This window comes from Hemiscyllium ocellatum, chromosome 15, assembly GCF_020745735.1.
Source record: "Hemiscyllium ocellatum isolate sHemOce1 chromosome 15, sHemOce1.pat.X.cur, whole genome shotgun sequence".
In the NCBI taxonomy this organism is placed as follows: domain Eukaryota; kingdom Metazoa; phylum Chordata; class Chondrichthyes; order Orectolobiformes; family Hemiscylliidae; genus Hemiscyllium; species Hemiscyllium ocellatum.
The window spans coordinates 14491984-14519466 of record NC_083415.1 but is presented as its reverse complement, the minus strand read 5'-3'; the positions used below and the strand labels follow the sequence as shown (position 1 = coordinate 14519466).

The 27483-nt window shown below is 42.4% G+C and overlaps 1 protein-coding gene across 1 annotated transcript in view; it reads left to right on the top strand.

Annotated features, from left to right (window-relative positions):
* LOC132822645 (solute carrier family 12 member 5-like) overlaps window positions 1-27483 on the top strand; it is a 340455-nt gene that overhangs the window by 239074 nt on the left and 73898 nt on the right. Inside the window, exon 10 of the mRNA XM_060835891.1 lies at window positions 6684-6851. Coding sequence (XP_060691874.1) covers window positions 6684-6851 — 168 coding nt within the window. The remainder of the gene's footprint in view (window positions 1-6683; window positions 6852-27483) is intronic.

The window sequence follows — 27483 nt, the reverse complement described above, 5'->3', positions numbered from 1 at the left end:
TATTTAATCTTTGTTTTTGTTACATTCATTTGACTGTGCAATTAATCTTCAGCAATGTGAGGATATTAATTCAGGATGGAGTGCATATTTGCATATGTTGATTTTCACAATTTATAAGCTTGTGTTGGTCAAGAGTAGGGGTGTAAGTATAAGAGATGAAGCTAAATTGTTTGCAAGTGGCTTAATACAAAAATTCAGATTGAATTATTCTAACTGGCTTTCTCCTGAAGTCATCTCCAACACACAGGGTACAGGAAATGTAATGGGTGCTAACAACATTTCATCTGTAGACCCAACAGCTTATGAACGAGAATATACTTTCTCTGATTTTGAATAGCAACCATTAGTATGTTTGACACCATCAATATCTTTGGTTCACTGTTGATTATAAATTTAACTGCACCAGCCATGTCAATAAAACTGCTACAAGATGAAAAAATGTGCAAATCCATAGCTCTTTAGCACCACAAAAACCTAATGCTACAACTCCAATAGTCTAACCTAGATCAGTACAGCTGTAACAACGGGACCAACATAGCTACTACTATCTGTTCTATTTGCTGGGTTCCCTTTACTGCCACCCTGTCCCAAATATTTTGTCATCAGTAAGAAGAAATTCAGTGGGATGGTGTCAAACTACAATCCCCAAATTTCCCTTTGTATGACACATGCTTTCATTTGAAATGTGTTTTTGTTGTCGTTAAGTCCAGGCTTTGGACTCATCACTTGTGATAGGTCCTTCAAGACCCATAGGAAATCATTAATTAATCTCCTTATGGAGCTCATTGAGTATGGGATCCTTTGGTAACAGGAGAATGGCTTGCCCATCTAGAACTCATCACCTGAGCCATCTATGAAATTGATTCCTGTGGCACAGTGACAGTGTCTCTACCTTTAAACCTGAAAGTCTGCGTTCAAGTCTCACCTGTACCAGAGGTGTCTCATAAGATCTTTGAACGGCAGATCCCTGGGCTGTTGTGGTGCAGTGTATAGTGTCCCTACCTGTGGATTAGAGGACCCAAGTTCAAATCCCAACTACTCCAGAGGTGTGTGATAACACCTCTGAATGGGTTGATTAGAAATAAAAGCAGATTCAGGAATGGATCAGCAGAACTGTCTGTACCAGGCTGAGATTAGCAGATGGATGTCATGAGGATTGGCTGTATTTTGGTGTTCAACAATAATGAATGTTCTTTGCTGGTCAGAGTTATTATAGCACAGTAACACTATTGTGGGTGTGCCACCAGCAAAGTGTCTGCAGTCATAGCGTGGCATGGTGACTTAATAGTTAGCACTGCTGCCTTACAGTGCCAGTGACCTGGGTTTGATTCTACCCTCAGGTGACTGTGTGAAATTTGTACATTCTCCCTGTGTTTGCGTTGGATTCTCTGGGTCAGTTTCCTCCCACAGTACAAAGATGTGCAGGTTAAGGTAGATTGACTATGCTAAATTGCCCATAGTGTCTAGAGAGATGCAAGGTCAGTGGATTAGCTAATGGAAAATGCGATGTTATGGGAAAAGACGGGCGGGGTCTGGGTGGGTTTTTTTTGAGGGTCAGTGTGAATCCAACGGGCTGAATGGTCTGCTTCCACATTGTAGGGATTCTATGATTCCATGATATGAAGTAGAAGCAGGATTAGGAAACTCTGCCCTTTGAACACACTTTGCTATTCAATAAGGTTGTGGCTGAACTGATTACATTGTCATCATACCTAGCACCCCAGTATCCTTTCACCACCTTCCTGATTTCTCCTCATCTCTGCCTTAAATGGATAATTTTTTTTAGTTCGAGTAGTGATACCTCATTCTGGATTCCCCCAAAAGAGGAAACCTCCTATCCACATCCACCTAGTCACAACCTTTCAGGATCCAGTCATCTCTAAATCTTCTAACTCGAGCAGATACAATCTATTCCACCCTGTCGTCATTAGATATGAGTTGAAAAGTCTGGTGCTGGAAAAGCACAGCCATTCAGGCAGCATCCAAGGAGCAGGAGAGTCGAGGTTTCGAGTATGAGCCCGTCATGTAGGCAACCCATCCATTCCAAGTATTAATCTTGTGAAACTCCTTTAATCTGCTTCCGATACATTTAAATCTTTATTTAAATTAGGTGACCAATACAGTACAACACTCCAGATATAGTCTCACCAATAACCTCTTTCAGTGAAGCATAACGTTTTGTATTCGATCACACTCACAATAAATTATAATACTTTATTCGCTTTCCTGATTACTATACCTGTAAAGGAACCTTTTGTGATTTATGCATAAACATCCCCAGATACTTCAGCACCCCAGAGTTTTGCAAATTCACACTATTTAAATAATTCTCCTCTTTTTTTATTCCACTTAACAAAATGGACAATTTCACACTTTTCCACAAAATACTCCATTTACCAGGTATTTTCCTACTAACTTAACTATTTATGTCACTGTCTCCTCTTTATGTCCTTTCTACAGCTTATGTGTATCTTCATTTTAGTTCTTTATCTCAATTGAATAAAGTTGAGATCCCAACACTGATCATTGCGGCACAACACTTGTTACAACTTCCTTGTTAACCAGAAAATTACCAATTTATAACTACTCTTTGTTTGTTGTTAGCTTGAAAATCTTCCATTCATGCCAAAATGTTACTCCCAATAACATGAAGTTTTATTGTCCATAATAATCTTTGATGTGGCACCTTACTAACTGCCTTTTTGAAATCTAAGTACAGTACATTTACCAGTTTTCCTTTATCCTCAAAAATTTCCAATAAATTTGTTAAACATAATTTCCTTTTCATAAAACTGTGGCGACTCTGCTTTGATTTCTTGAATTTCTCTAAGATCCCTGCTGCAATGTCTTTAAAAACATCATCTAACATTATCCCTATGACTAATGTTCAACTACATAGAACATAGAACATAGAAAAATACAGCGCAGTACAGGCCCTTCGGCCCTCGATGTTGCTCCGACCAAAACCTACCTAACCTACACTAACCCAATAACCTCCATATGCTTATCCAATGCCCGCTTAAATGACCATAAAGAGGGAGAGTCCACCACTGCTACTGGCAGGGCATTCCATGAACTCACAACCCGCTGAGTAAAGAATCTACCCCTAACATCTGTCCTATACCTACCGCCCCTTAATTTAAAGCTGTGTCCCCTAGTAACAGCTGACTCCATTAGCGGAAAAAGGTTCTTAGTATCTACCCTATCTAAACCCCTAATCATCTTGTACACCTCTATCAAATCTCCCCTAAACCTTCTTTTCTCCAATGAGAACAGCCCCAAGTGCCCCAGCCTTTCCTCATACGATCTTCCTACCATGCCAGGCAACATCCTGGTAAACCTCCTCTGCACTCGTTCCAATGCCTCCACATCCTTCCTATAGTATGGCGACCAAAACTGCACACAATACTCCAGATGAGGCTGCACCAGAGTCTTATACAACTGCAACATGACCTCAGGTCTCCGGAACTCAATTCCTCTACCAATAAAGCCCAGTACACCATATGCCTTCTTCATAGCACTATTTACCTGGGTGGCAACTTTCAGAGATCTGTGTACATGGACACCAAGATCCCTCTGCTCATCCACACTACCAAGTAGCCTACCATTAGCCCAGTAATCCATCTTCTTGTTACTACTACCAAAGTGAATGACTTCACACTTAGCTACATTGAACTCCCTATTCCTCTACTCTCTATCACGTGGTACGGGTAACAAACCAGACACAACAACTCTGTTCATTCTAGCTCTGAGCTTCCAACCTAGCTCCCTGAAAGCCTGCCTAACATCCTCACCCCTCTTCCTACCTATGTCGTTGGTGCCAACGTGGACCACGATCTGGGGCTGCTCCCCCTCCCCCTTAAGGACCCGGAAAACACGATCAGAGACATCACGTACCCTTGCACCTGGGAGGTAACATACCAATTGTGAGTCTCTGTCACCCCTGCAAAACCACCTATCTGTGCCCCTCACTATTGAGTCCCCAATAACTATCGCTCTACCTTTCTCCACCCTTCCCTTCTGAGCAATGGGGACAGACTCCGTGCCAGAGGCCTGAACCTCGTTGCTTACCCCTGGTAAGTCATCCCCCCCACAAGTATCCAAAACAGTATACTTGTTCTTGAGGGGAATGACCGCAGGGGGTCTCTGCACTGGCTGCTTCCTCCCACACCCCCTCACTGTCACCCATCTCTCTATAACTTTCAGAGTAACTACTTCCCTAAAGCTCTGATCTATGACTCCAACTCCAGCTCCAGTTCCCTAACACAGTCTTGGAGGAGCTGGAGATGGGTGCACTTCCTGCAAGTGTAATCAGCAGGGACGCTAATGGCTTCCCTCACCTCATACATGTTGCAAGAGGAACATTGTACTGCCTTCGCTGCCATCCCTCTAAAAGATAAACTTTAAAAACTAGATCTAAAGAAACAAACAAGCAAAATGCAGCACTTACCTGCTTACCACAACGGGTCTTATTATTAGGTTAGAGGAGGAGGGTGGGTGGAAGGCTCTACCCCTGTAGTGCCTCAGGTTCCTCGCCTGCGCGCTTTTATAAGAAAAAAACCTTCCCAGGTAAGCTAGCGTGACACCAGCTTCCGGGTCCGCTAGGCGCTTCAAAAAAGCTTTAAATTTTAGCCGTTAAAAAGCAATAACTGGACTAAACCCGCGACTTAAAAGAAACACCACCAGACAGCCATTACCTGCTCTGCCGAGAGAGTGAGGCCGAAGGCTTGGAGCTGCGCGCTTTTATAAGAAAAAAAAGCCTTCCCAGGTAACCTAGCGCGACACCAGCTTCCGGGTCCGCTAGGCGCTTCAAAAAAGCTTTAAATTTTAGCCGTTAAAAAACAATAACTGGACTATACTCGCAACTTAAAAAAAAACACCACCAGACAGCCGTTACCTGCTCTGCCTTCTGTCTCCCTTTATTCAAAAAAGTATTACATTCACTATCTTCTAATCTAATGGAAACTTCTGTGAACCTAGAAAATTTTGGAAAGTTAAACTAATTAATCAGCAATCTCAATAACCACTTCCGTTCATGACTTAGAGTCAAATATCTTTTAAACGTTGTAATTGTACTCATATCCATCACTCTCTCAGAACGTTCATTCCACACACGAACCAAACACTGTGTAAAAAAGTCTCCAATCTCTTTTTTTAAATTTCCCCCTTTCTCACCTTAAAAAGTGTGCCCCTTAGTCTTGAAATCCTCCATCCTATGGAAAAGACAGCTATTATTGACTCTATACCTCTCATAATTTAATGAATTTCTATCAGGTCTTCTATCATCCTCCTACTCTCCAGTGAAAAAAGTCCCAGTCTATCCAGCCTTTCTTGATAGCTTAAAACTTCCATGCTGGCAACATCCTGGAAAATCTCTTCTGAACTCAATCCAAATGCTCACTTTGTTAACTTTCTTTTGCTTAAATTTCTCCTTATTGATTTACCAAATTTAACCTCTAGATTCTAGTTCAACAATAAGATTAAGTACCAGCTTTAATTCAGGATATGTAACCTTTCCTGCAGCCACATTCCAAGAAGAAAGGCAATCAACATTTGAGTAAAATGTTGGTTTAAAATATTTGTGCGGTTACCCTCTCTCATGCTCTCCATTGTGTAAATTGTACTCTTGCTTGGGTTGGGAGATCAGGCCAAGGTATTATAGAATCCTGAGGAAAATATTTTTGATATGATATTCCTGTTCATAACATAAATGGCGCGTCTCTCAATCAACTTACAGATAACTATTCTAAAAGCTGAAGATCTGAAGTAACGGCATGGACGGGTTGGACCGAAGGGTCTGCTTCCATGCTGTACATCTCTATAACTCTATGACTCTACAATGCCACTCCTTTTTGTCATGTCCTCTCATGGGATGTGGGTGCTATTGATTGAGCCAGGATTTATTGTCTATCCTTTATTGCCCTTGAACTGAGTGTCTTGCTGAGGTCATTTCAAAGAGCAGATAAGAGTTAACTGCGAGCCCAGAGTCACATATAAGTCACACCAAGTAAGGACAACAGATGTCCTTCCCTGAAGGGCATTTATGGAAAATAATCAGTCAGCTAACTTTGGTTTAATTTTAAATGTCAAAACCTGTTGAGGCTGAAACAATCAGCAATGTGATCACAAATCACATGTTTGCACAGTTATCTATTTGTAAGTCTCTGTCAACTCACTAGATAAAAGTCATCGTTTGGTGATGTTAGCACTTTTCCTCAATAAGTACCACACTCTTCAATGGTCAATATCACTGTGGTTTCAGCAGATCCATTTTAAAAGGTTCTACTGAAATTGCGTTTTTTATTTAGCCAGATTACAAACCTGTATTCTGATTCCCAAACAGAAGAGTCTCCCAGGTAGAGAGTGTAATTTCAAATTTAGTCTTTCACTTCTAGAATGCAGGCATAGTGGGGTCTAAGACTTTTCTCTCAACTCTCAGCTGCTTCTAGTAAGCTCAATGTACTTAAGTTGGTAAGTCAATGAGAGACTTTAGCAATGCTAATGAAAATGAACATAACTAGGTCATATCAGACCATACAAATCAGAACTGTGAGAGACAGTTGGGTAATATATTTGCTAGTGATGTGTGGCGTCAAGGCTATGAACATGATAATTTTGACAGTAGTGCTATATCTGCAAACAATTTAGCTTACAATACTGTGTTGTCTCTTTCTATGTAATAGAAAACCTGTGGGCGAATTACCTGGCCAAAGGAGTGATTGTGGAGCATAGTAATTTGCCATCTGTGACCAGTTCAATGTCAGCAGTCAGCTTGGATCAACCTTATGTTTTCACTGACATGACGTCCTACTTCACTCTGCTGGTTGGCATCTACTTCCCTTCAGTAACTGGTAGGAAGTTTTTTTTTTAATTCATAAGAAACATGTCAATGGAACACTATGGAACTCCTTTTACATTGTTTTATGCTGGGGGATCAGGCAGCTCAGTATAAGGGTTATCCCCGTAAGAGCTGATTTGATTGAAATTGTCAAGATATTAAGGAGAACTGACAGGATAGACTGAGAGAAACTTTCCACTGATTTGGGAGTCAAAAAAAGGGGACATAGCCTCAAAAGTACAGCCATTCCTTTCAGGAGAAAGGTTAGAATCATTTCCAAGTTTCCAAGAGTCATAGAATTTTGGAATTCTCTTCTGCAAATGGCAAGGTATATTTATCATTTTAAAACTAAGACTGAGAGATTTCTTTTAACCAAAGGTAATGTATTCAGGAATAGGGGACAAAACCAGAGATATGGAGTTAGATCACAGCTGGATGCTAGCTCATGCTTGAGAGGCTAAGTGGCCTGTTCCTCTTCCTTTGTTCTTAGGGATGCTGGGTATAATGGATACATTTGAGGTTATCCATTTTAGTAAGAGAAACGGAGGTGAAGAGTATGGTGAGAGACTGGGAAGAATTAATGATCAAAGGGATCATAAGTCACTGAAAAGCAACAGGCAAGCTTAGCAAGCAGTTTGGAAGGCAAGTGATACATTGACCTTTATCACAACAGGATATGACTAGTGGAGTGAAGGTGTCCTGCTTCAATTATATAGAGCTATGCTGTGGAGTATTTTGTACAGTCTAGGTCCCCTTACAAAAGGAAGCTTACATGTACCATAGAGGGACTGTAGCAGAGGTTCAACAGCCTTCTCCTGGATGTCAGGAGTTTCCTGAGAGAAGAATTTCAAGACACTGGACCTGAAAGATCCCGAGTTTAGAGGAATAAGTGGTGATCACATTGAAACTTGCAAAATTCTTAAAGGGCTAGACAAACTTGAGAAATCTTTTAAATAAAATGTTCGTGACTCTTTAGAGTTCTCTACCTCAGAAGTCATAAAAGCACAATCACTGTGAATGTTCAAAACAGAGATTGATAGATTTCTAGATGCTAATGACTTCAAGAAATTTGGAAATAATATGGAAAGGTGGTATTGAAGTAGAAAATCTTCTTAATATAGAAATAGCAAAGCAAGCTAAGCAACAGGTCTACTCCTGTTCCTGTGTTCTTTTATTCATATCCTTTTCCTTTCACATTCTATGATATTTTCAAATACTTGTATTGAAATGTATTCTTTCTCTTTGAACTATTCACTAATTTTGTTGGCTCAACAAAATCATGTAATTCTATGTAATCCTTGTGCTGCCATAGTATAACAAATAAATAAAATGCCTTTACACATTGCACATCAAAGTTGGTTGACCAAAGTAATCAAGACAGTTCTTAAAATTATGACTTAGTATTGGTGCCAAAAGGAACTTTTGTTTTCCAGAGTGGAGTTGCTAGAAGACGTGGGGTCTGTCTCCATCAGCATCATACCATTGCTTTAAGTACCATAAACCTGACTTTGCAGGTATTAGACTTTGAAAACGTTCAATTCCAACTCTAATTAATGTCCTAAAGCAGTCAATTAATGATCACTTAGGGGCCTCATCCTACCTGGGTTGCAATTTTTCTGTTTTTCATTTAATAATTAAGCATTTTAGGTAGACTCCCAGTTGGAATGGCAGTTCCCTCAAACCGTGTTGATCAGTGTGCAGTCAAAGGACAAGATTGAGGACATGAGATTGCTGCTAAAGACTCCTACCATGTTTTTGCTTTCCCTCTGTCAGCATGTCCCCCCAACCCCAGAAACCCGTTCAAACAGCACCTTTCCTGTTTATATTCTGCTACTAGGAGTCAAAAGTTTTTTCTATGGGTGGTGCCTGCCACTTCCATTATAACAGTGTAGTGATGCCAAGTTCTGGAACTATCAGCCTCAAATTGGCCAGAAGCTTTTGGGTTCTGAGACTTTCTCAACTTAGGTAAAATCCCTGCCAGAAGTCAGTTCAGCTGCTGAAAGGTTTCCTTCCTCCAAACTGTTCTGATGTGGAACAGTACGAGTGCAGGAAGACCCTGGCCATGATGTTTTTGCTTCCTTCCACCTCCATCACCAGTCCTTGCAGCTCCACCTTCAAAAACCTAGGTCTTTCCATTGCTAACAGCTCCATTAACTTTAACCTTCTTGTCAAGCATCCCAAAGGCAATTACAGTAATTCCTGTATGATAAGTATAGCTCCCTCTAAGAGGTCTTGTTTAGCTGGGCGTCATGCTTACCGCGCACAGTGCTGGGTCCCTGCTGTCGAGTGGAGCCAGTCATTTGTGTGTTGTGTGCTGTGTGCTGGGATGCATGCTGAAATCATTTAGGTGAGTAGACAATACAAAGTTTGCATGCTGCCTTCCTCAACAGGACCTGTCCCTGATCCCCATATCTGAAATAGATCTTATCCAATTCTTCCCTGTTTGTCTTTTTTTGGCATGCAAATAATTTATTTCCTATAGAATTGGTAATTGCATATTTTACAGTTCATTTGATGCCCTGTGTAATAATTATAGCACTTACATATCCACTTTAGGAGTGACTTAACTGCAATTTTTAAATCATTCTTTTTGTTTGTAACATAATCAAAAATGGCTTGCATCTCATCTCTTGTTGCATTTTCACCAGTTGGAAAAAATTGATGAATGTCACAAGTATTGGATCCAGAGCAGTTTTTTTTTACAGGTTTGGATGATATCTCTAATTGTTAGGGCATCAATTAAAATGGCAACTAATTCAAACAATTATTTAACGAGTGGCATTTTGCTAAAGTTTAATTTGAAACGACTTAAGTGTGACCCTAAGCTAAATAAAGCATAGAACCTAATCTCAGAATATTTATTTCATCTAATCATATATATATATAATGCAGTACCATCTCCTAAAAGGTAAGACAGTTGCAATTATTGCAACAATTAGCATGCTTACGTCACAGGGTAATTTCTGAAGTAGGCATTATTAAAACAGCTGACACATTGTAACATTGTTTCAAGGTCAGCGTTTATGACTATTATATTAGATTCCCTACAGTGTGGAAACAAGTCCCTCGGCCCAGCAAGTCCACACCGATCCTCCGAAGAGTAACCCACCCAGACCCATTTCCCTCTTACTAATGTACCTAACACTATGGGCAATTTAGAATAGCCAATCCACCTAACCTGCACATCTTTGGACTGTGGGAGGAAACCGGAGCACCCGGAGGAAGCCCATGCAGACACAGCGTATTCTCTTTCTCTTTTTTCTTTAAAGGAACTCCTAAAAAAAAACTACCTCTGTGACCAGTTTTTCATTTTCACATCTTTCCAAGTGTACGTTATGTGGTTCATAGTTTGATATGTTGTGTTCCTAAATAACTCCTTTGCAGATTTTATCAAACGTGCAATGTAAACATAGGTCGTTGTCATTGTTGTACAAATCTGAAGATGTGTATGGGTATATGAATAGAAAGGGTTTAGAGGGATATGGGCCGGGTGCTGGCAGGTGGGACTAGATTGGGTTGGGATATCTGGTCGGCATGGGCAGGTTGGACCGAAGGGTCTGTTTCCATGCTGTATGAAAGGGCAATACTCTATTTCTCTAATCATCTTGTAAATACCAGTTGTCATTGTCTCTATTTTTCCTTCAACACAGTAAATATTACTTTTTCTCATAATTTCCTCAACCCAATGGTAACAACGTTTATTTATGTACCACATTTAACATAGTAAATTACCATAGTAAAAGGAGCTAAGAGAATTACATTTAACATCAAACTACACTGAGGAGGAATTAAATTGGGTAGGGCTTATATCCAAAATGTCATTCTCCTGCTCCTCGGATGATGCCTGACCTGCTGTGCTTTTCCAATGCCACACTTTTTGACTCTGATCTCCAGCATCTGCATTCCTCACTTTCTCCTCGTCAAACAGTTAGGTTTTAAGGTGAGTTTGAAAGGAGAGAGAAAGGCAGAGAAACCAAGAAATGAGAGAGAGATTTTCAGAGTGTAGGGGAATGGACACCAAATGCATAGCTCCTAATGGCAGGGCAATGAAAATTGGAGATTCACAAGGACGCAAAATCAGAGCACTGCAAAGATCTGGGAAGACAGGAGAGCGTGTGGAAGTTACTGAGATATCCAGACCCTATACCGACTCCTTAGGTGTGTACACAATGCTCGTTACAATGTGCGTGGCCTTGGCTGACTGATCAGGCCAACACAATGAAGAATGCACTAAAGCAGGAAGAATGATGGCACAGATGCTGCACAGAATAACTGACTGTTGATTCACATCTGTAGGTCTTCTTTAATGTTTTCAATCAGAGCCCAGTAAGTGAGAAGAAACAAAGAGCAGAGAGGAAGCTGTACGTATACAGAGAGATGCTAAGTAAGGAGAGAAACACTAGCTTTCTGCGAAGAGGGAACTAGTTGGCATAGTGCAAAAGATTTAATGTTATTCAAGTGAAATCTCACTATGTGATGAGTCATAGCCATGAGCCCAGGGTGTTTGAGAATGGTTACTCACACTTCCAAACTTATAAATAATTCCTCAAGATAATAGAGTACAAAGGAATTTATTGACTTTCATAGGAAGTAAGAATGCATGATAACTATTATTATCAATAATTATACATATGCAATGATAACTATCATCAATAAGTACACATATGCTTAAAAGTCACACATGAGAAAATAAATTACTGAAGAATTCACACATAAAAATCTTGAGCAGTTTGCTTTAAATTCTAATAGACACTGGTCAGAGTTAGAGCAAGCTTCATGAAAAATATATTCAACCAGGTAAAGTTTGCTTACAGCACATATTACTTCATTTTTGTATGATTTTTACCTTAAAGTTGTGATAGTAGCATTATTTCCATTTCATTTTAATTAACTTCTGTCCCTTGAGCTAGAATGATGCTTATTCAGGCTGGTGAGATTCTGCCATGGGCCTCAAACAACTGAACAAGCTGATTCTCAACCCACAATTCATAAGGCACCTCGGATAAGGTGGGAGCTGAAAATGTGTTGCTGGTTAAAGCACAGCAGGTCAGGCAGCATCCAAGGAACAGGAAATTCGACGTTTCGGGCCGGACCCCTTCATCAGGAATGAGGAGAGGGTGCCAGACAGGCTAAGATAAAAGGTAGGGAGGAGGGATTTGGGGGAGGGGCGATGGAGATGTTATAGGTGGAAGGAGGTCAAGGTGAGGGTGATAGGCCGGAGTGGGGTGGGGGCGGAGAGGTCAGGAAGAGGATTGCAGGTTAGGAGGGCGGTGCTGAGTTCAAGGAAATCGACTGAGACAAGGTGGGGGGAGAGGAAATGAGGAAACTGGAGAAATCTGAGTTCATCTCTTGTGGTTGGAGGGTTCCCAGGCGGAAGGTGAGGCGCTCTTCCTCCAACCGTCGTGTTGTTATGTTCTGGCGATGGAGGAGTCCAAGGACCTGCATGTCTTTGGTGGAGTGGGAGGGAGAGTTAAAGTGTTGAGCGAGGGGTGGTTGGGTTGGTTGGTCCGGGCGTCCCAGAGGTGTTCCCTGAAGCGTTCTGCAAGTAGGCGGCCTGTCTCCCCAATATAGAGGAGGCCACATCGGGTGCAGGGGATGCAATAGATGATGTGTGTGGAGGTGCAGGTGAATTTGTGGTGGATATGGAAGGATCCCTTGGGGCCTTGGAGAGAAGTAAGGGAGGAGGTGTGGGCGCAAGTTTTGCATTTCCTGCAGTTGCAGGGGAAGGTGCCGGGAGTGGAGGTTGGGTTGGTGGGGGTTGTGGACCTGACGAGGGAGCCACGAAGGGAGTGGTCTTTGCGGAATGCTGATAGGGGAGGGGAGGGAAATATATCCCTGGTGGTGGGGTCGGTTTGGAGTTGGCGGAAATGACGGCGGATGATACGCTGTATACGGAGGTTGGTGGGGTGGTAGGTGAGAACCAGTGGGGTTCTGTCTTGGTGGCGGTTGGAGGGGCGGGGCTCAAGGGCGGAGGAGTGGGAAGTGGAAGAGATGCGGTGGAGGGCATCGTCGATCCCGTCTGGGGGGAATCTGCGGTCCTTGATGAAGGAGGCCATCTGGGCTGTACGGTATTGGAACTGGTCCTCCTGGGAGCAGATGCGGCGGAGATGAAGGAATTGGGAATGTGGGATGGAGTTTTTACAGGGGGCGGGGTGGGAGGAGGTGTAGTCCAGGTAGCTGTGGGAGTCAGTCGGTTTATAGTAGATGTCTGTGTTGAGTCGGTCGCCCGAGATAGAAATGGAAAGGTCTAGGAAGGGGAGGGAGGAGTCTGAGACAGTCCAGGTGAATTTGAGGTTGGGATGGAAGGTGTTCGTAAAGTTGATGAACTGTTCAACCTCCTTGTGGGAGCACGAGGCAGCGCCGATACAGTCATCGATGTAGCGGAGGAAAAGGTGGGGGGTGGTGCCAGTGTAGTTGCGGAAGAGGGACTGTTCCACATATCCTACAAAGAGACAGGCATAGCTGGGGCCCATGTGGGTGCCCATGGCAACTCCTTTAGTTTGGAGGAAGTGGGAGGATTGGAAAGAGAAGTTATTCAGGGTGAGGACCAGTTCAGTCAGTCGAAGGAGGGTGTCAGTGGAAGGGTACTGGTTGGTGCGGCGGGAAAGGAAGAAGCGGAGGGCTTTGAGTCCTTCGTGATGGGGGATGGAGGTGTACAGGGACTGGATGTCCATCGTGAAGATAAGGCGTTGGGGACCGGGAAAGTGAAAATCATGGAGAAGGTGGACGGCGTGGGTGGTGTCCCGAACGTAGGTGGGGAGTTCTTGGACTAAAGGGGACAGAACCGTGTCGAGGTACGCGGAGATGAGTTCGGTGGGGCAGGAGCAGGCTGAGACAATGGGTCGGCCGGGGCAGTCAGGTTTGTGGATTTTGGGCAGGAGGTAGAAACGGGCGGTGCGGGGTTGTGGGACTATGAGGTTGGAGCCGGTGGATGGGAGATCCCCTGAGGTGATGAGGTTATGGAAGGTCTGGGAGATGATGGTTTGGTGGTGGGAGGTGAGGTCATGGTCAAGGGGGCAATAGGAGGAGGCGTCCGCAAGCTGGCGTTTGGCCTCAGCGGTATAAAGGTCGGTGCGCCAAACTACTACCGCACCTCCCTTGTCTGCCGGTTTGATGGTGAGGTTGGGGTTGGAGCGGAGGGTGTGGAGGGCTGCACGTTCTGAGGGTGAGAGGTTGGAGTGGGTGAGAGGGGTGGACAGGTTGAGTCAGTTAATGTCGTGGCGGCAGTTGGCTATAAATAGATCGAGGGCGGGCAAGAGGCCAGCACGGGGTGTGTTGGAGGCGGGAGAAGGGGTCATCAGAGGGTGGGCGGGAGTCTTGGTTGTAAAAGTAGGCACGGAGGCGAAGGCGGCGGAAGAATTGTTCAATATCTCGCCACGTGTTGGGACCTGGAATGCAGAATTTGCTTCCTTTTCTTTCCCTGTCTCACCCCACTCTGCCTCATTATTATGATATTTGGATTCAATGTATGATGACGCTTGAAAGACAAGTTACCATCAATTTGACCAATTGATAGCAAGCTCCTCACAGTCGCTAATAACAATGCTGCTATTCTTTAAGAAGAATCTTTGCAGTGTTTTATTTGATCTAACTCTGGAACACTAGCCATTCGAAAGGTCAGAGAACAGGATTTGCTGGAGGCACTTTCAATCATTTGGAGGCTATATCAAGTCCACTGTATTTGAGTTTGAAGGAATTTCACAAGAATGTTTATAAAGCTGGCTTCATGAAGGACACATGTTTGTTGAGTGATCCTCCTTTTTATTCCAGATAATAAAGTGTAGGCATTGGTGGTGGATTTTTTTGTAGCATTCTTATGTATGACGAACAGAAAAGTCCAGGTCTCATTGCAGTATGACAGTGTGGTGTAACTATTCTAATGAAGTCAATAGGTTCTTCAGGAGGTGGACAAACCATCCCAACAGATTATTTTCAATGTGTCAGGGGCTGAAGTTTACCTTGGAGCCCTACCCTAAATAAACTTATCAGCACCCTTTAGCATGAATGTACTCCAGAAGTGAACAGAAACGGCACATTAAAATTTTTAAAAATCACATTTACTCCAACTACTTGCAATTTTTGAAGAAGCTGACATTATCAATGTGCAATGATCCAAGCAATTATTTAATAAATGTTTTAGTATGGTCTAAACGTTCTTTCAGATGTGAAGTTGGTTAGCACAATACTAATGTATAATTGCTACCACTAAAATGAGAATTGGTTTAAACGTCAGCACAATTGTAGTTAATACTGAGATTAAAATCTTTGAACAGTTCTGATGTAAGGTAAATTCTGTTTTTCTCTCCACTGATGCTGCTAGACCTGCTGAGTTTACCCATCATGTTCTGTTTTTGTAAAATCTTTAATGTTGGGACAAAGGAAACGCGTTACTTGCTTGCTGGCTGCTATTGTGGCTCATACAGCCTCAAATAGCAAGCTGCCATCTTAGTAATCATTCAGATAAACAATCCAAGATCACGGGTTTCAATGATTTTTATTCATAACATTATAAAGCGTTGATGTTTATGCTCTGCCAGGAGACAAGTTGGTCTATTGATGGAATTTCTAATGTAAAACAAGGTAACCCAATCACTTCTGAATGATCCTTTAGATCTTCCAATTTCTAAATAATCCCCAAGTTTTGTAGAAATGAACTTTGTTCCAGCTCCTTTCACTGCCATGATGATAAAGTAAAGGTTTGGGTGGCCCAGTGGCTAGCGCTGCTGCTTCAGTGGGTAATAGGGAAATACTACGATGTAAGGTGCTTCAAATCCCCTAATGCTGCAGCTTACTGCATCTTTCTCCATTTGTATAATGGCTAGCTCCTCAATTCTTCCTGCCCAAGGACATAACCTTACATTTTCCCACATTATATTGTATTTACAAAGTTTTTGTCCACTCACTGAAGCTGTTGAGACCACTCGGTAGATTATTTAAATCATCTCATCAGTTGCTTGTCATCTTCTTTTTATTATCCGTAAACTTGGTGATAGGTATTCACTTCAAACATATAGGTCATTACCATATATTGCCATTAATTGTGGGCCCAGCACTGATTGCTGTGGCACTCCATTGGTTTCAGATAGTGATCATGAAAATGCTCCCCTTATCTCTGTCTTCTATTAGTTGGCTAATGCTCTATCCATGCTGGTATATTACTATAAATATCATGGGATCTTGCCTAATTAAGTAGCCTTATGTAGTATATTATTAATTGTATTTTGGAAATCCAAATATATTATATCTACTGGCTCCCATTATCTGTCCTACTTATTGCCTGTACAAAGAATTCTAATAAATTTGTCATGCATGATTTCCCATTCATGACACAATGCTGAGCTTGCTTAAGCACATTATGAATCTCTAAATTCTCTGCTATTACCTATATTACCTGTTTTTGTGTACTATTTTTGAATAAGGTATTACATTGGATGTCCCCTTGGGCTTTTCCAGAATCAAAGGATTTTTGGAAGACTATCATCAATGCATTCAATGTCTCTGCAGTTACTTCCTTTCACATTCTAGGTTACAACCCATCAGGTCCAGTGGACAAATTGGCCTTTAGTCTATTAGTTTCCTTCATGCTTTTTCTCTCTAGTGATGGTTATTATATGCATTAATTGCCTCACTTTGATTATTTAATATTCTTGGAAAGCTATTCATATCTTTACCATGAAGACTGATACAAAATATTTATTCTACCATTCCTTGGCGCCACATTATTTCCCTAGTCTCTTTCTCTAATGGGACTATGTTCACTTTGGCCTCTCTCTTCACCTTGTTATATGACGAAAGAAGCTCCTCTTATCTGTTTTTGTATTACTTGCGAGTTTATCCTCAAAATTTATTTTCTCCATCTTTTGTAGATTTTTGCCATCTTTTATTGGTTTTAACTTTTTCATGATCTTCTTACCATGAATATTTCCCTCATTGTATATTGATACATTCCTTAACTTCATCAGTTAACTATGGTTGTTTGTACCCTTGCTAGAATCCTTCTTCATCACTTGGATATACTTTATTGTGAATCATGCTTTTTTTAATGTCTGCCATTGTTCATTAGCCAAACTTTTTTGCTAAATTTCTTTCTCAGGCCACAGCCAGATTAAAGTTACCCATGACTTATTCACTGCCCTTTTTTACGTGACCGGTTTATGTCCTGCTTTATTATGTATCCTATACTACAGAATTTTTCTGAGGGCTTGTAGACTTTTCCAACCTGTATCTTCTTCCCTTTGTTATTTCTTACCTCTGTCTGCATGAATTCTGTGTCTTTTAATCCATGATAATTTCTTGCTATTGAACTTAATCCATCTCATACTAACAAAACTACCCCACCCTTTGCTTTCACTCTGCCCTTTTGAAAAGTTACATAATCCCTCAATATTTATTTATCAGCTTCGATATCCTTGTAACCATGTTTCCGTAATGGCTGCAAGATCATACCTATTAACCTATACTTGTGACATCAACTCATTTATTTTGTCCAAAATACAATATAGATTTAAATTGTGAGCAATTTATTTTGCCTTTTAACTATTTTTGTCTTTTTGTCTTATTTACAGCTGATTTCAATGTTTTTTTTAAATTTTATTTTTAATTTTCCTGTCCCATTCTGGGTTTCCTCTTGATTTGCAAGGCTATTTATTCCTTCTTGAAAACCGTCCCCCTGTCTCCATGCTAGATTTTGTTTATCCTCTGTCAGTTTGTCTGCCACTTAGGTAGTAATCCTGAGATTAATACAATGGAGGTTCAGCTTTTCAAGTTCACTCCTAACTGTTTAGATTCTTTCAACAGTCCTAACAGTATCATTGCAAACAGAATGGATGACAACACCTGGAACCCTTACTTCCAATTCCAAGTTCCTCTACAGCTGTAAGAAGAATTGGTCAGGCAACATAACCTATAAGTCTCTTGCTTACACCTGTCCGCCTAATTACACTATCCCTTACCATTCCTACACTCCTGTTACTTCTCCCTTTTTGAAATTCATGCTACAACATGCAGAGAGAAGTATCTATCCCTTTATCTGTACTGTTCACAGCTACAGCTACATTCTGTTATACTCCTTCCATCTAAATGGACCCATGCACTCCAGTGCCATGATCAGTTTGGTACATATGCATTAGGTGTCACGAGCAAAAATTAAAAACCAATTAGAAAACCCATGAAAAATTTAACTTAGAGGAAAATTGGACATTATATAAATTAAACAATGGGTTTTCCAGGGCTTTGTAAGTTGCTCCACAGTAATTATGATGTAATACACCCCTGAAAACCTAGTTGCACCTCCTTGATCAGGCATGACTTTTTGAAGGTGCTTTTTAACAGCTTAACAGTGGGAAATCTCATCAGTTTAGACACTCCTAAATAGTTATGTTTTCAGGAACTCCAACAGCACATCCCACAGAGAAGCAGAGAATTACTGGCAACAACTTCTGGATTTCCATATTCCACATAGTACGTGTGTGGATGGCACAAGTTGCGATTAGTTTCACAATTGTAAGGACAGCAAACGGTAACATTACAGCCAAAAAAGCTGGGTTTATACAGTAACAGAAAAAAAATCATGAATGGTTTAAAAAGTAAAGTAGTTTTACTTGCCTGCCATTTCAATTGTATTGACTAATGAATAATTATACTATACCCTGTAGAAATGCTAAGTCTTTTTGAGCAAACATTAAGAAGCTTGGTTCAACAGAGTGAGTTCGAGGACAGCCTATATTTTGTTTGCCATTCAAACGTTATTCAAAAAGAGATAATTTTCTACCGAATAACAGGTCTGTGGAGTTTTCATCAAAAATGAAGCTGTTTAACCATCTGTACATTAGCAAATGTAAAAATCCCTCAACCTGAAACTCACATCTATTGCATCTTACGCTGATACTGACTGAAAGGTTTTTGTTTGGAATTTTCTGACCTAAGTGTCTCTTTGCAAAGCATTTGCTAAATTGGTATCTGTACAAGAAGAAGAAAAATCGGATTGATTTTCAGCAAACGTTTTTTGAGTAGCAATCCTATTAGCAACACAACGTAGGACATTAGATTTAAAATGATTTGTAACTTAAAGAATAAATTTAAAGAATAATTTAAATAAAATGCAAGAGGCTTGAAATGCCATTCAACTTTATAGTATATTTTTACAGACCTGAATGACAAAGATTCTGGAGCCATTTTCATTTCATTCTACATTTAGTATATAATTTAAAATAGGATCCTTCTTCTAAATGTTTTAAATTTTTCATAGATTATTGATTTTCATTGAGTGTTGATGAATGAATAGCACACTAATTATAGTATAAACAAATGTAAATTATCGATTTAATCACTAGACCTGGTAATTAGTAGGAAACTAGTCACAGGGGTTATTCAAACTAACATTTCTAACATTTCTATTTTATTAGATGTCAATCATTTTTAACTAAACATGTTACTGATAATACAAGCAGTTGTTGATGCCAGCTGTCTTAAAGTGAAAAAAAAACATCTGAACGAATAAAAATCTGATATAATTAATTTTAAACATTTCTGCAGTAACATTTAACTGGAATAAATATGCCTCCTAAAATGTGGTTCAAGAGCACCCTGTTCCTTCGCATTTATCATACGTGTTTGCACTTTTGATCATAACTGCATCAAATGACACCATGCACCTGGTGAGCATCTGTCAGAACTGTGTAAAACACGTTGATAAAAATGTCAGTCCTCATATAAGCAAGCATTCATCCGCAGCAAGCAGCACCTCTACTCTTGGTTAGTTCTATTTAAGGAACTGTTTTTAGGTTAATTGCTGATTGATTTTTAGTGACATTTGCTGTGAACGTACAAATGTTTGGTAAATTTCCAGGGTTGTTCATGTTGTTTTAGTCTACAGCAAGTGATGTGACATGTGCCAAAGGACATTATGCTGACTTTAGGGATGCTGCAGAACCCACTTGCTAATGGATATGGGTGCAATATGTTGTATTCCCCTTAGACTTCAACATGACAGGCATGAAAGCTGCTGTCTCAGGAGTCTTGGTGCCTTTCTGGAGTGCATTTTTTTGCTGTTACACTCTGCTGCTAGTGATTGTCAGTGGGAGGCAGACTGTGAATGTTTCTGTATGTGGTACCAATGGAGCAGGCTGCTTTGTCCTGGATTGTGTCAAGCTTCTTGAATGTTGTTGGAGCTGCCCTCATTTAGACATGTGGGAAGTATGCCTTCACACTCCTGAGTTTTGCTTTGTAGATGCTGGAAAGTCTTTATGTAAGTCTGTGTGAACTGGGCAAAAATATTAAAGGGCAGGGGCAAATGCTGAGGGAGATACTAAATACCTTTTAATTAAAGCATATTCCTGAGAGGAAGAGGATTTGTAAAAAGATGAAAGATCTTAACATGCTTAACAAGGAAGTCATGGATAACATAAAGGCAGAAGCTATATAAATTGGAAGAGAATAGTAAAAGTAAATCGTAGCCCTTAAGAGGATGAAAATGGTGAGGTAATAATGGGAAATTCAGAAATAGTAGGTACATTAACTAATATTTTGTCTCTGTTATCACAGTGGAAGATAGTAGAACATAGAACAATACGGCATAGTACAGGCCCTTTGGCCCATGATGTTGTGCCAACCATTTATCCTACTCCAAGTTCAGACTAAGCTGCATACCCTTCATTTTACCATCCTTCATATCCCTATCCAAGAGTCACTTAAATGTCCCTAATGTATCTGACTCTACTAGCCATCCCAACCCCCATGCACCCACCACTCTCTGTGGAAAGAAACAAACTTTGACATCTCCCCTAAACCTTCCTCCAATCACCTTAAAATTATGTCCCCTTGTGATAGCCATTTCTGCCTGGGAAAACAGAGTCTGACTAGTCACTCGATCTATTCACTCATCATCTTGTACATCTCTAGTCACCTGTCATCCTTTTTCACTCCAGTGAGAAAAGCCCTAGCTCCCTTAACCTTTCTTCATAAGACAAGCCCTCCAGTCCAGGCAGAATACTGCTAAACCTCCTCTGCACCCTCTCTAAAACTTTCACATCCTCCCAATAATAAGGCAACCAGAACTGAACACAATATTCCAAGTATGGTCTAACCAGGGCTTGATAGAGCTGCAGCTAAACCTCATGACTCATAAACTTAATCCCCCTGCTAATGAAAGCCAACAGCCTACTTAACTTTCATTTCTACCAAAAAGTTGCAGTTTCTACAGAAGCTGCCTCATGCTCCCGTGAGGAGTTGAACAGTTCATCCACTTTACCAACACCTTCCAACCCGATCTCAAATTTACCTGGACCGTCTCAGACTCCTCCCTCCCCTTCCTAGACCTTACCATTTCTATCTTGGGCAACCGAATCAACACGGACATTTAGTACAAACCGACCGACTCCCACAGCTACCTAGACTACACTTCCTCCCACCCTGCACCCTGTAAAAACACCATCCCATACTCCCAATTCCTTCGTCTCCTCGCATCTGCTCCCAGGAGGACCAGTTCCAATACCGTACAACCCAAATGGCCTCATTCTTCAAAGACCGCAATTTCCCCCCAGACATGATCGACGATGCCCTCCACCGCATCTCCTCCACTTCCCGCTCCTCCGCCCTTGAGCCCCGCCCCTCCAATCACCACCAGGACAGAACCCCACTGGTCCTCACCTACCACCAACCTCCACATACATCGTCATTTCCGCCACCTCCAAACGGACCCCACCACCAGAGATATATTTCCCTCCCCTCCCCTATCAGTGTTCCGAAAAGACCACTCCCTCCGTGACTCCCTCATCAGGTCCACACCCCCACCAACCCAATCTCCACTCCCAGCACCTTCCCCTGCAACTGCAAGAAATGCAAAACTTGCGCCCACACCTCCCCCCTTACTTCCCTCCAAGGCCCCAAGGGACCCTTCCATATCCGCCACAAATTCACCTGCACCTCCACGCACATCTTTTACTGCATCCGCTGCACCCGATGTGGCCTCATCTATAATGGGGAGACAGGCCGCCTACTTGCGGAACGTTTCAGCGAACACCTCTGGGACACCCGGACCAACTAACCCAACCATCCTGTGGCTCAACACTTCAACTCCCCCTCTCACTCAGCCAAGGACATGCAGGTCCTTGGACTCCTCCATCGCCAAACCATAGCAACACGACGGTTGGAGGAAGAGCGCCTCATCTTCCGCCTAGGAACCCTCCAACCACAAGGGATGAACCTAGATTTCTCCAGTTTCCTCATTTCCCCTCCCCCCACTTTGTCTCAGTCAAATCCCTCGAACTCAGCACCGCCTTCCTAATCTGCAATCTTCTTCCTGACCTCTCCGCTCCCACCCCACTCCAGCCTATCACCCTCACCTTGACCTCCTTCCACCTATCACATTTCCAACGCCCCTCCCCAAGTCCCTCCTCCCTACCTTTTATCTTAGCCTGCTGGACACACTTTCCTCATTCCTGAAGAAGGGCTCATGCCTGAAACATTGATTTTCCTGCTCCTTGGATGCTGCCTGACCTGCTGCACTTTTCCAGCAACACATTTTCAGCTCTGATCTCCAGCATCTGCAGTCCTCACTTTCTCTCCTTCATAAAGGGCAGGTCATGTTTGACATGCTGGAGTCCTTGAGGGTGTAACCAGCAAGGGAGATAATGGGAATCTGGTGGATGTGGTATATCTATGCTTTCAGAAGGCATTTGACAAAGAGCTGCATAAAAGACTGATACAGAAAGTTTGATCCTGGGGGTTAAGGGAAGAGTATTTGCTTGGATGGAGGATTGGCTGACTGACAGAGAGCAGAGGGTTCGGATAAATAAGCCCTTCTCTGGATAGTAAACTGTCACTAGTGGAGTGCCACTGGGTTCAGTTCTCAGACATCAACTATTTACAACCTTTATAAATGACCTGCAACCAGGGACAGAATGTAACATTGCAAAATTTGTGCATGATACTAAAATAAGTGGGAATGCAGACTGTGATGAAAAGATAAAGAGTTTACAGATGGATATTGATAGGCTAGGAGAAATGGCCAGAATCTGGCAGATGGAGTTTAGTGTAGATAAGTGTGAGATTGTCCATTTTGGCTCGAAAATTAAAAGAGCCAATTATTATTTAAACGGGAAGCAGATTCAAAGTGCATCATTCAGTGGGATCTGGGCACCTTTGTGCATGAATCACAGCAAGTCACTGTGCAGATGCAGCATATATTCAGTGAGGCAAATGGAATCTTGGCATTTATTGCAAAAGGTCTGGATCATAAAAGTAAGGAAGAGTTGTTACAATTATATAAGGTGTTTTAGATTAGACTTACAGTGTGGAAACAGGCCCTTCGGCCCAACAAGTCCACACCGACCCGCCGAAGCGGAACCCACCCATACCCCTACATTTACCCCTTACCTGACACTACGGGCAATTTAGCTTGGCCAATTCGCCTGACCCGCACATCTTTGGACTGTGGGAGGAAACCGGAGCACCCGGAGGAAACCCACGCAGACACGGGGAGAACGTGCAAACTCCACACAGTCAGTCGCCTGAGTCGGGAATTGAACCCGGGTCTACAGGCGCTGTGAGGCAGCAGTGCTAACCACTGTGCTACCGTGTTACCACCGTGTTAGTGAGACCACACCTGGAGTATTGTGTCCAGTTTTGGTTTCCTTACTTGAGGAAGGCTATGATGGCACTGGATGCAGTTGAGAGGAGGTTCACCAGGTTGATTCCAGGGATGAAAGGGCTGTTGTACAAGGAGAGGTAAATAGCTTGGACTAATACTGGCTGGAGTTCAGAAGAATGAGGGAGGATCTGATTGAGGTGCATAAAATGCTAAAGAGGATTGATAAAGTTGATGTTGAACAGATGCTCCCCCTTGTGGGACAGTCTCAAATAAGAGGTCATAGGTATTGAGTGAAAGGAGATAGCTTAAAAACTGAGAGAAAGTAAGGACTGCTGATGCTGAAGATCAGAGTCAAGAGTGTGGTGCTAGAAAAGCACAGCGGGTCAGGAAGCATCCAAGGAGCAGGAAAGTTGACGTTTCAGGCAAGAGTCCTTTATCAGGAATATTCAAAACTGAGATGAGGAGAAACAACGTCTCTCAGAAGGTTTTGAAAAAGTTGAACTCACTCCGCAGAGTCTAGTGGAGGCAGAATCAATCAGCAGATTCAAGAAAGAAGTAGATATGTTTCTGATGAAAAATAGATTAACAAGCTGTGGGGAGCAAGTGGAGTTGAGACCAGGGGTAAGATCAGCCATGATCATGTTAAATGGCAAAGCGGACTCGAAGGGCCCACTCTGAAATCTTATGTTCCCATGTGATTCAGGAGATGAACTACTCACCTGAATGATTCATTGGACCTGCTCTTGAAATCATTGTGTTTATATGACGAGTCTGGTTCAGTGTCCTGCCAATGGTAATCCCAGAATATTGATACCTGGGATTTAGTGATTGTAATTCCATTGAATGTCAAGGGATGATGGTTAGATTTTCTCTTGATAAAGATGGCCACTGAGCAGATATTTGGCAAATAAGTGTTGCCTGATGACACCTTCCATCACAATATCAAGAACCATTGGAACTTGCAGGCCATAACTCACCACCAAAACAGTATGTTCCTTGCCACCAACTTGATATAGTGAACTGCAGTGCAAAATGAGGAAGAGAGGAGAAAATTAATACAGTTTCTTCCAAACCAAGCTGTCCATAATTGATCTATTCAATTGTGATGTCAGTAAATGTGACTCAAATTCCCCATTTCCTAATACACCCACAAATTCCCTTGCCTCTGCCACAGATCATCACAGCAACCATTTTGACACCATGCAGTATTAAAAGCCAGCATAATACAAAATTTCCAAACTGAATTTAGAAATCAATCCTGCCATATTACATACAAAATAGACAAGCATGAAGTTGGAAGAACCCAGCAAGCCAGGCAGCATCAAAAGGTGGAGAAGTCAATGTTTTGGGTGTAACTCTTCTTCAGGACTAGGGGTGTGTGCAAGGGGAGCTTCAGATAAATGGGGTGGGGGGCAGGGTGGTAGGGTTGGGATAAGTGAAGACAGATAGAGGGTGCAACCTTGTTGGTCAATGGAAGGGATGAATCCAGTTGGTGGCTGGAAGGAAGGGTCGATGAGAGGGATGGAAGGGAAGGGAAAGGGCTGGGAAGGGAGTCAGGGGATGGGAAGGGAGATTATTTGAAATTGGAGAATGCAATGTTGAGTTCTCTGGGCTGAAAGCTGCCCGGCAGAAGATGAGGTTTGTTCCTCCAATTTGTGGTTTGATTCGCTGTGGCATTGGACGAGACCAAGGATGGTCATGTCAGAAAGGGACTGGGAAGGGGAATTAAAATGGGCGGTGACTGGGAGATCTGTCAGCCCCTGCAGGCCCGGCTGAGCTGGTTGGTGAACGTTCCCTTAGTTTAGAGAAGACCACATTGGGAGCACCAGATACAGTAAACTAGGTTGGAGGAGAGGCAGATGAACCTCTTGTCTCACCTGGAAGGACTGTTTGAGGCCCTGGATGGAGGTGAGGGGGTTTATGTGCCAGCATGTTGTGCATCTTTTATGGTTGCAGGGGAAGGTACCTGGGGGTTCGGGGAGGGGGGAGTTGGGACAGCAGCGGTGGGGAGGAGGGATGGTGTTGGGGGTTTGGTAGGGAGAGTGGTGCAAACCAAGGATTTTGTTGAAAGGAATGATCCTTGCAGAAGGCAGAGAGGGGTTGGGAGGGGAAGATGTTCTTGGTCGTGGGGTCTAATTGGAGTTGGTGAAAATGTTTAAGGATGAAATACTGGATGTGGAGACTGGTGGGATGATAAGTGAGGACAAGGGGGACCCTGTCTTTATTATGTTTAGAGGAGCAGCATTTAGAGCAGTGGAATGGAGAATGCAGGTGGTGCAGTGGAGGACTGTCTGAATGACTGAGGGAGGAAAAGCATGTTTTTCAAAATAGGTGGATACCTGGGATGCTTAGAAGTGGAATGTTTCCTCTTCCGAGCAGATGCAGTGGATGCAGAGAATTTGGAAAATTTGATGGAGTTCTTGCAGAATATTGGGTGGGAGAAGGTATAATCCAGGTAGTTATGGGAGTCTGTCATTTATTGTAAACGTCTGTCTGGAGACTGTCACCAGAAATGGAAGTGGAGAGATTAAGAAAGGGGAGGGAGGTATCCAAGATGAACCAAGTGAATTGGAGGGTGTGGTGAAAATTGTGGGCGGAGTCGATAAACTGCTCCAGTTCAGCCTGGGTGCAGAACGCTTCACCGATGCAGTCATCGATATAATGGTGGAAGAGTTGAGGCAAAGTGCCTGTGTAGGTACTGAAGAGAGACTGTTCAACATAGCTGACAAAGAGGCAGGCGTGGTTGGGGCCCATTCGGATGCCAATGTCCACTCCCTCGATTTGGAGGAAATAGGAAGATTAAAGGAAAAGTTATGAAGAGTGAGGATTAGTTCGGTGGGGCGGAGGAGGATATTGGTGGAGGGGGACTGGGTAGGTCTGTTGGAGAGGAAGAAGTGGAGTGCCTGGAGGCCATCCTTGTGGGGTATGGATGTGTTTCACGACTGCATGTCCACAGTGAAGATAAAGCGCTGGGACCTGGAAACTGGTCACTAAAGGGGTGGAGGGCATATTTAGTGTCGCTGATGTAGGTGCGAAATGTCAACCAAGGGGGAGAGGATGGAGTCGAGATAGGATCACCCTCCCTCCACCTTATCTGCAGCTCCCTTTACACCCACCCCCTGTCCTGAAGAAGGTTACATCTGTTGACTTCTCTACCTCCTGATGCTGCCTGGATTGTTCTTCCAACCTCCTGCTTGTCTACCTTAGATTCCAGCATCTGTAGTTTTTTTGTCTCTAATCAAAATTACATGCAAAAGCCAATTACTTGCCTTTGTGCCTGTCTTCTATATTTCATTGCATGATCCAGAGCTCCTACATTGCTGAAAATGTGATGCTGGTTAAAGCGCAGCAGGTCAGGCAGCATCCAAGGAACAGGAAATTCCACGTTTCGGGCAAAAGCCCTTCATCAGGATTCCTGATGAAGGGCTTTTGCCCGAAACGTCAAATTTCCTGTTCCTTGGATGCTGCCTGACCTGCTGCGCTTTAACCAGCAACACATTTTCAGCTCTGATCTCCAGCATCTGCAGACCTCACTTTTTACTCCTACATTGCTGCCCACTAAATATATTATGGTTCATGGGAAACTCCTGACCATATTTGGAGGAGTCTACTGATGACCCTGAAGGATGACTTTGAATATTTGGGTCCAGACAGTTTAGCATCAGACTGCACTTGTTAAGGACACATACACTTAAAGAGTGGCAATGGTGGGAGGTCACAGAGAGAGCGCAGCAGATATCCATTCCATAGTCCACCCCAATCATTCCCCACAATAGCTAATGCCCCAAATTACATCTCCCAACCTGACTCTAGTGTTCAATTATTCTATGTTTGATTCAGTGAGTCAGTTTACTCTTAATGATCATGGTGTTTTATTGATTATTGATTAAAATTGGACATGGACCCAGAGAAAAGTAAACAACCTGTAGAAAAACTTGGAAGCCAAATCCGAAATATGGAATGTATATTTTAAAACACTTTAAATTGTAAGTACTTTTTGTTTTTCTGTATTTTTGTTTATAGACTGAAATAGAAAGATAACTTTTAAAATCAAGGA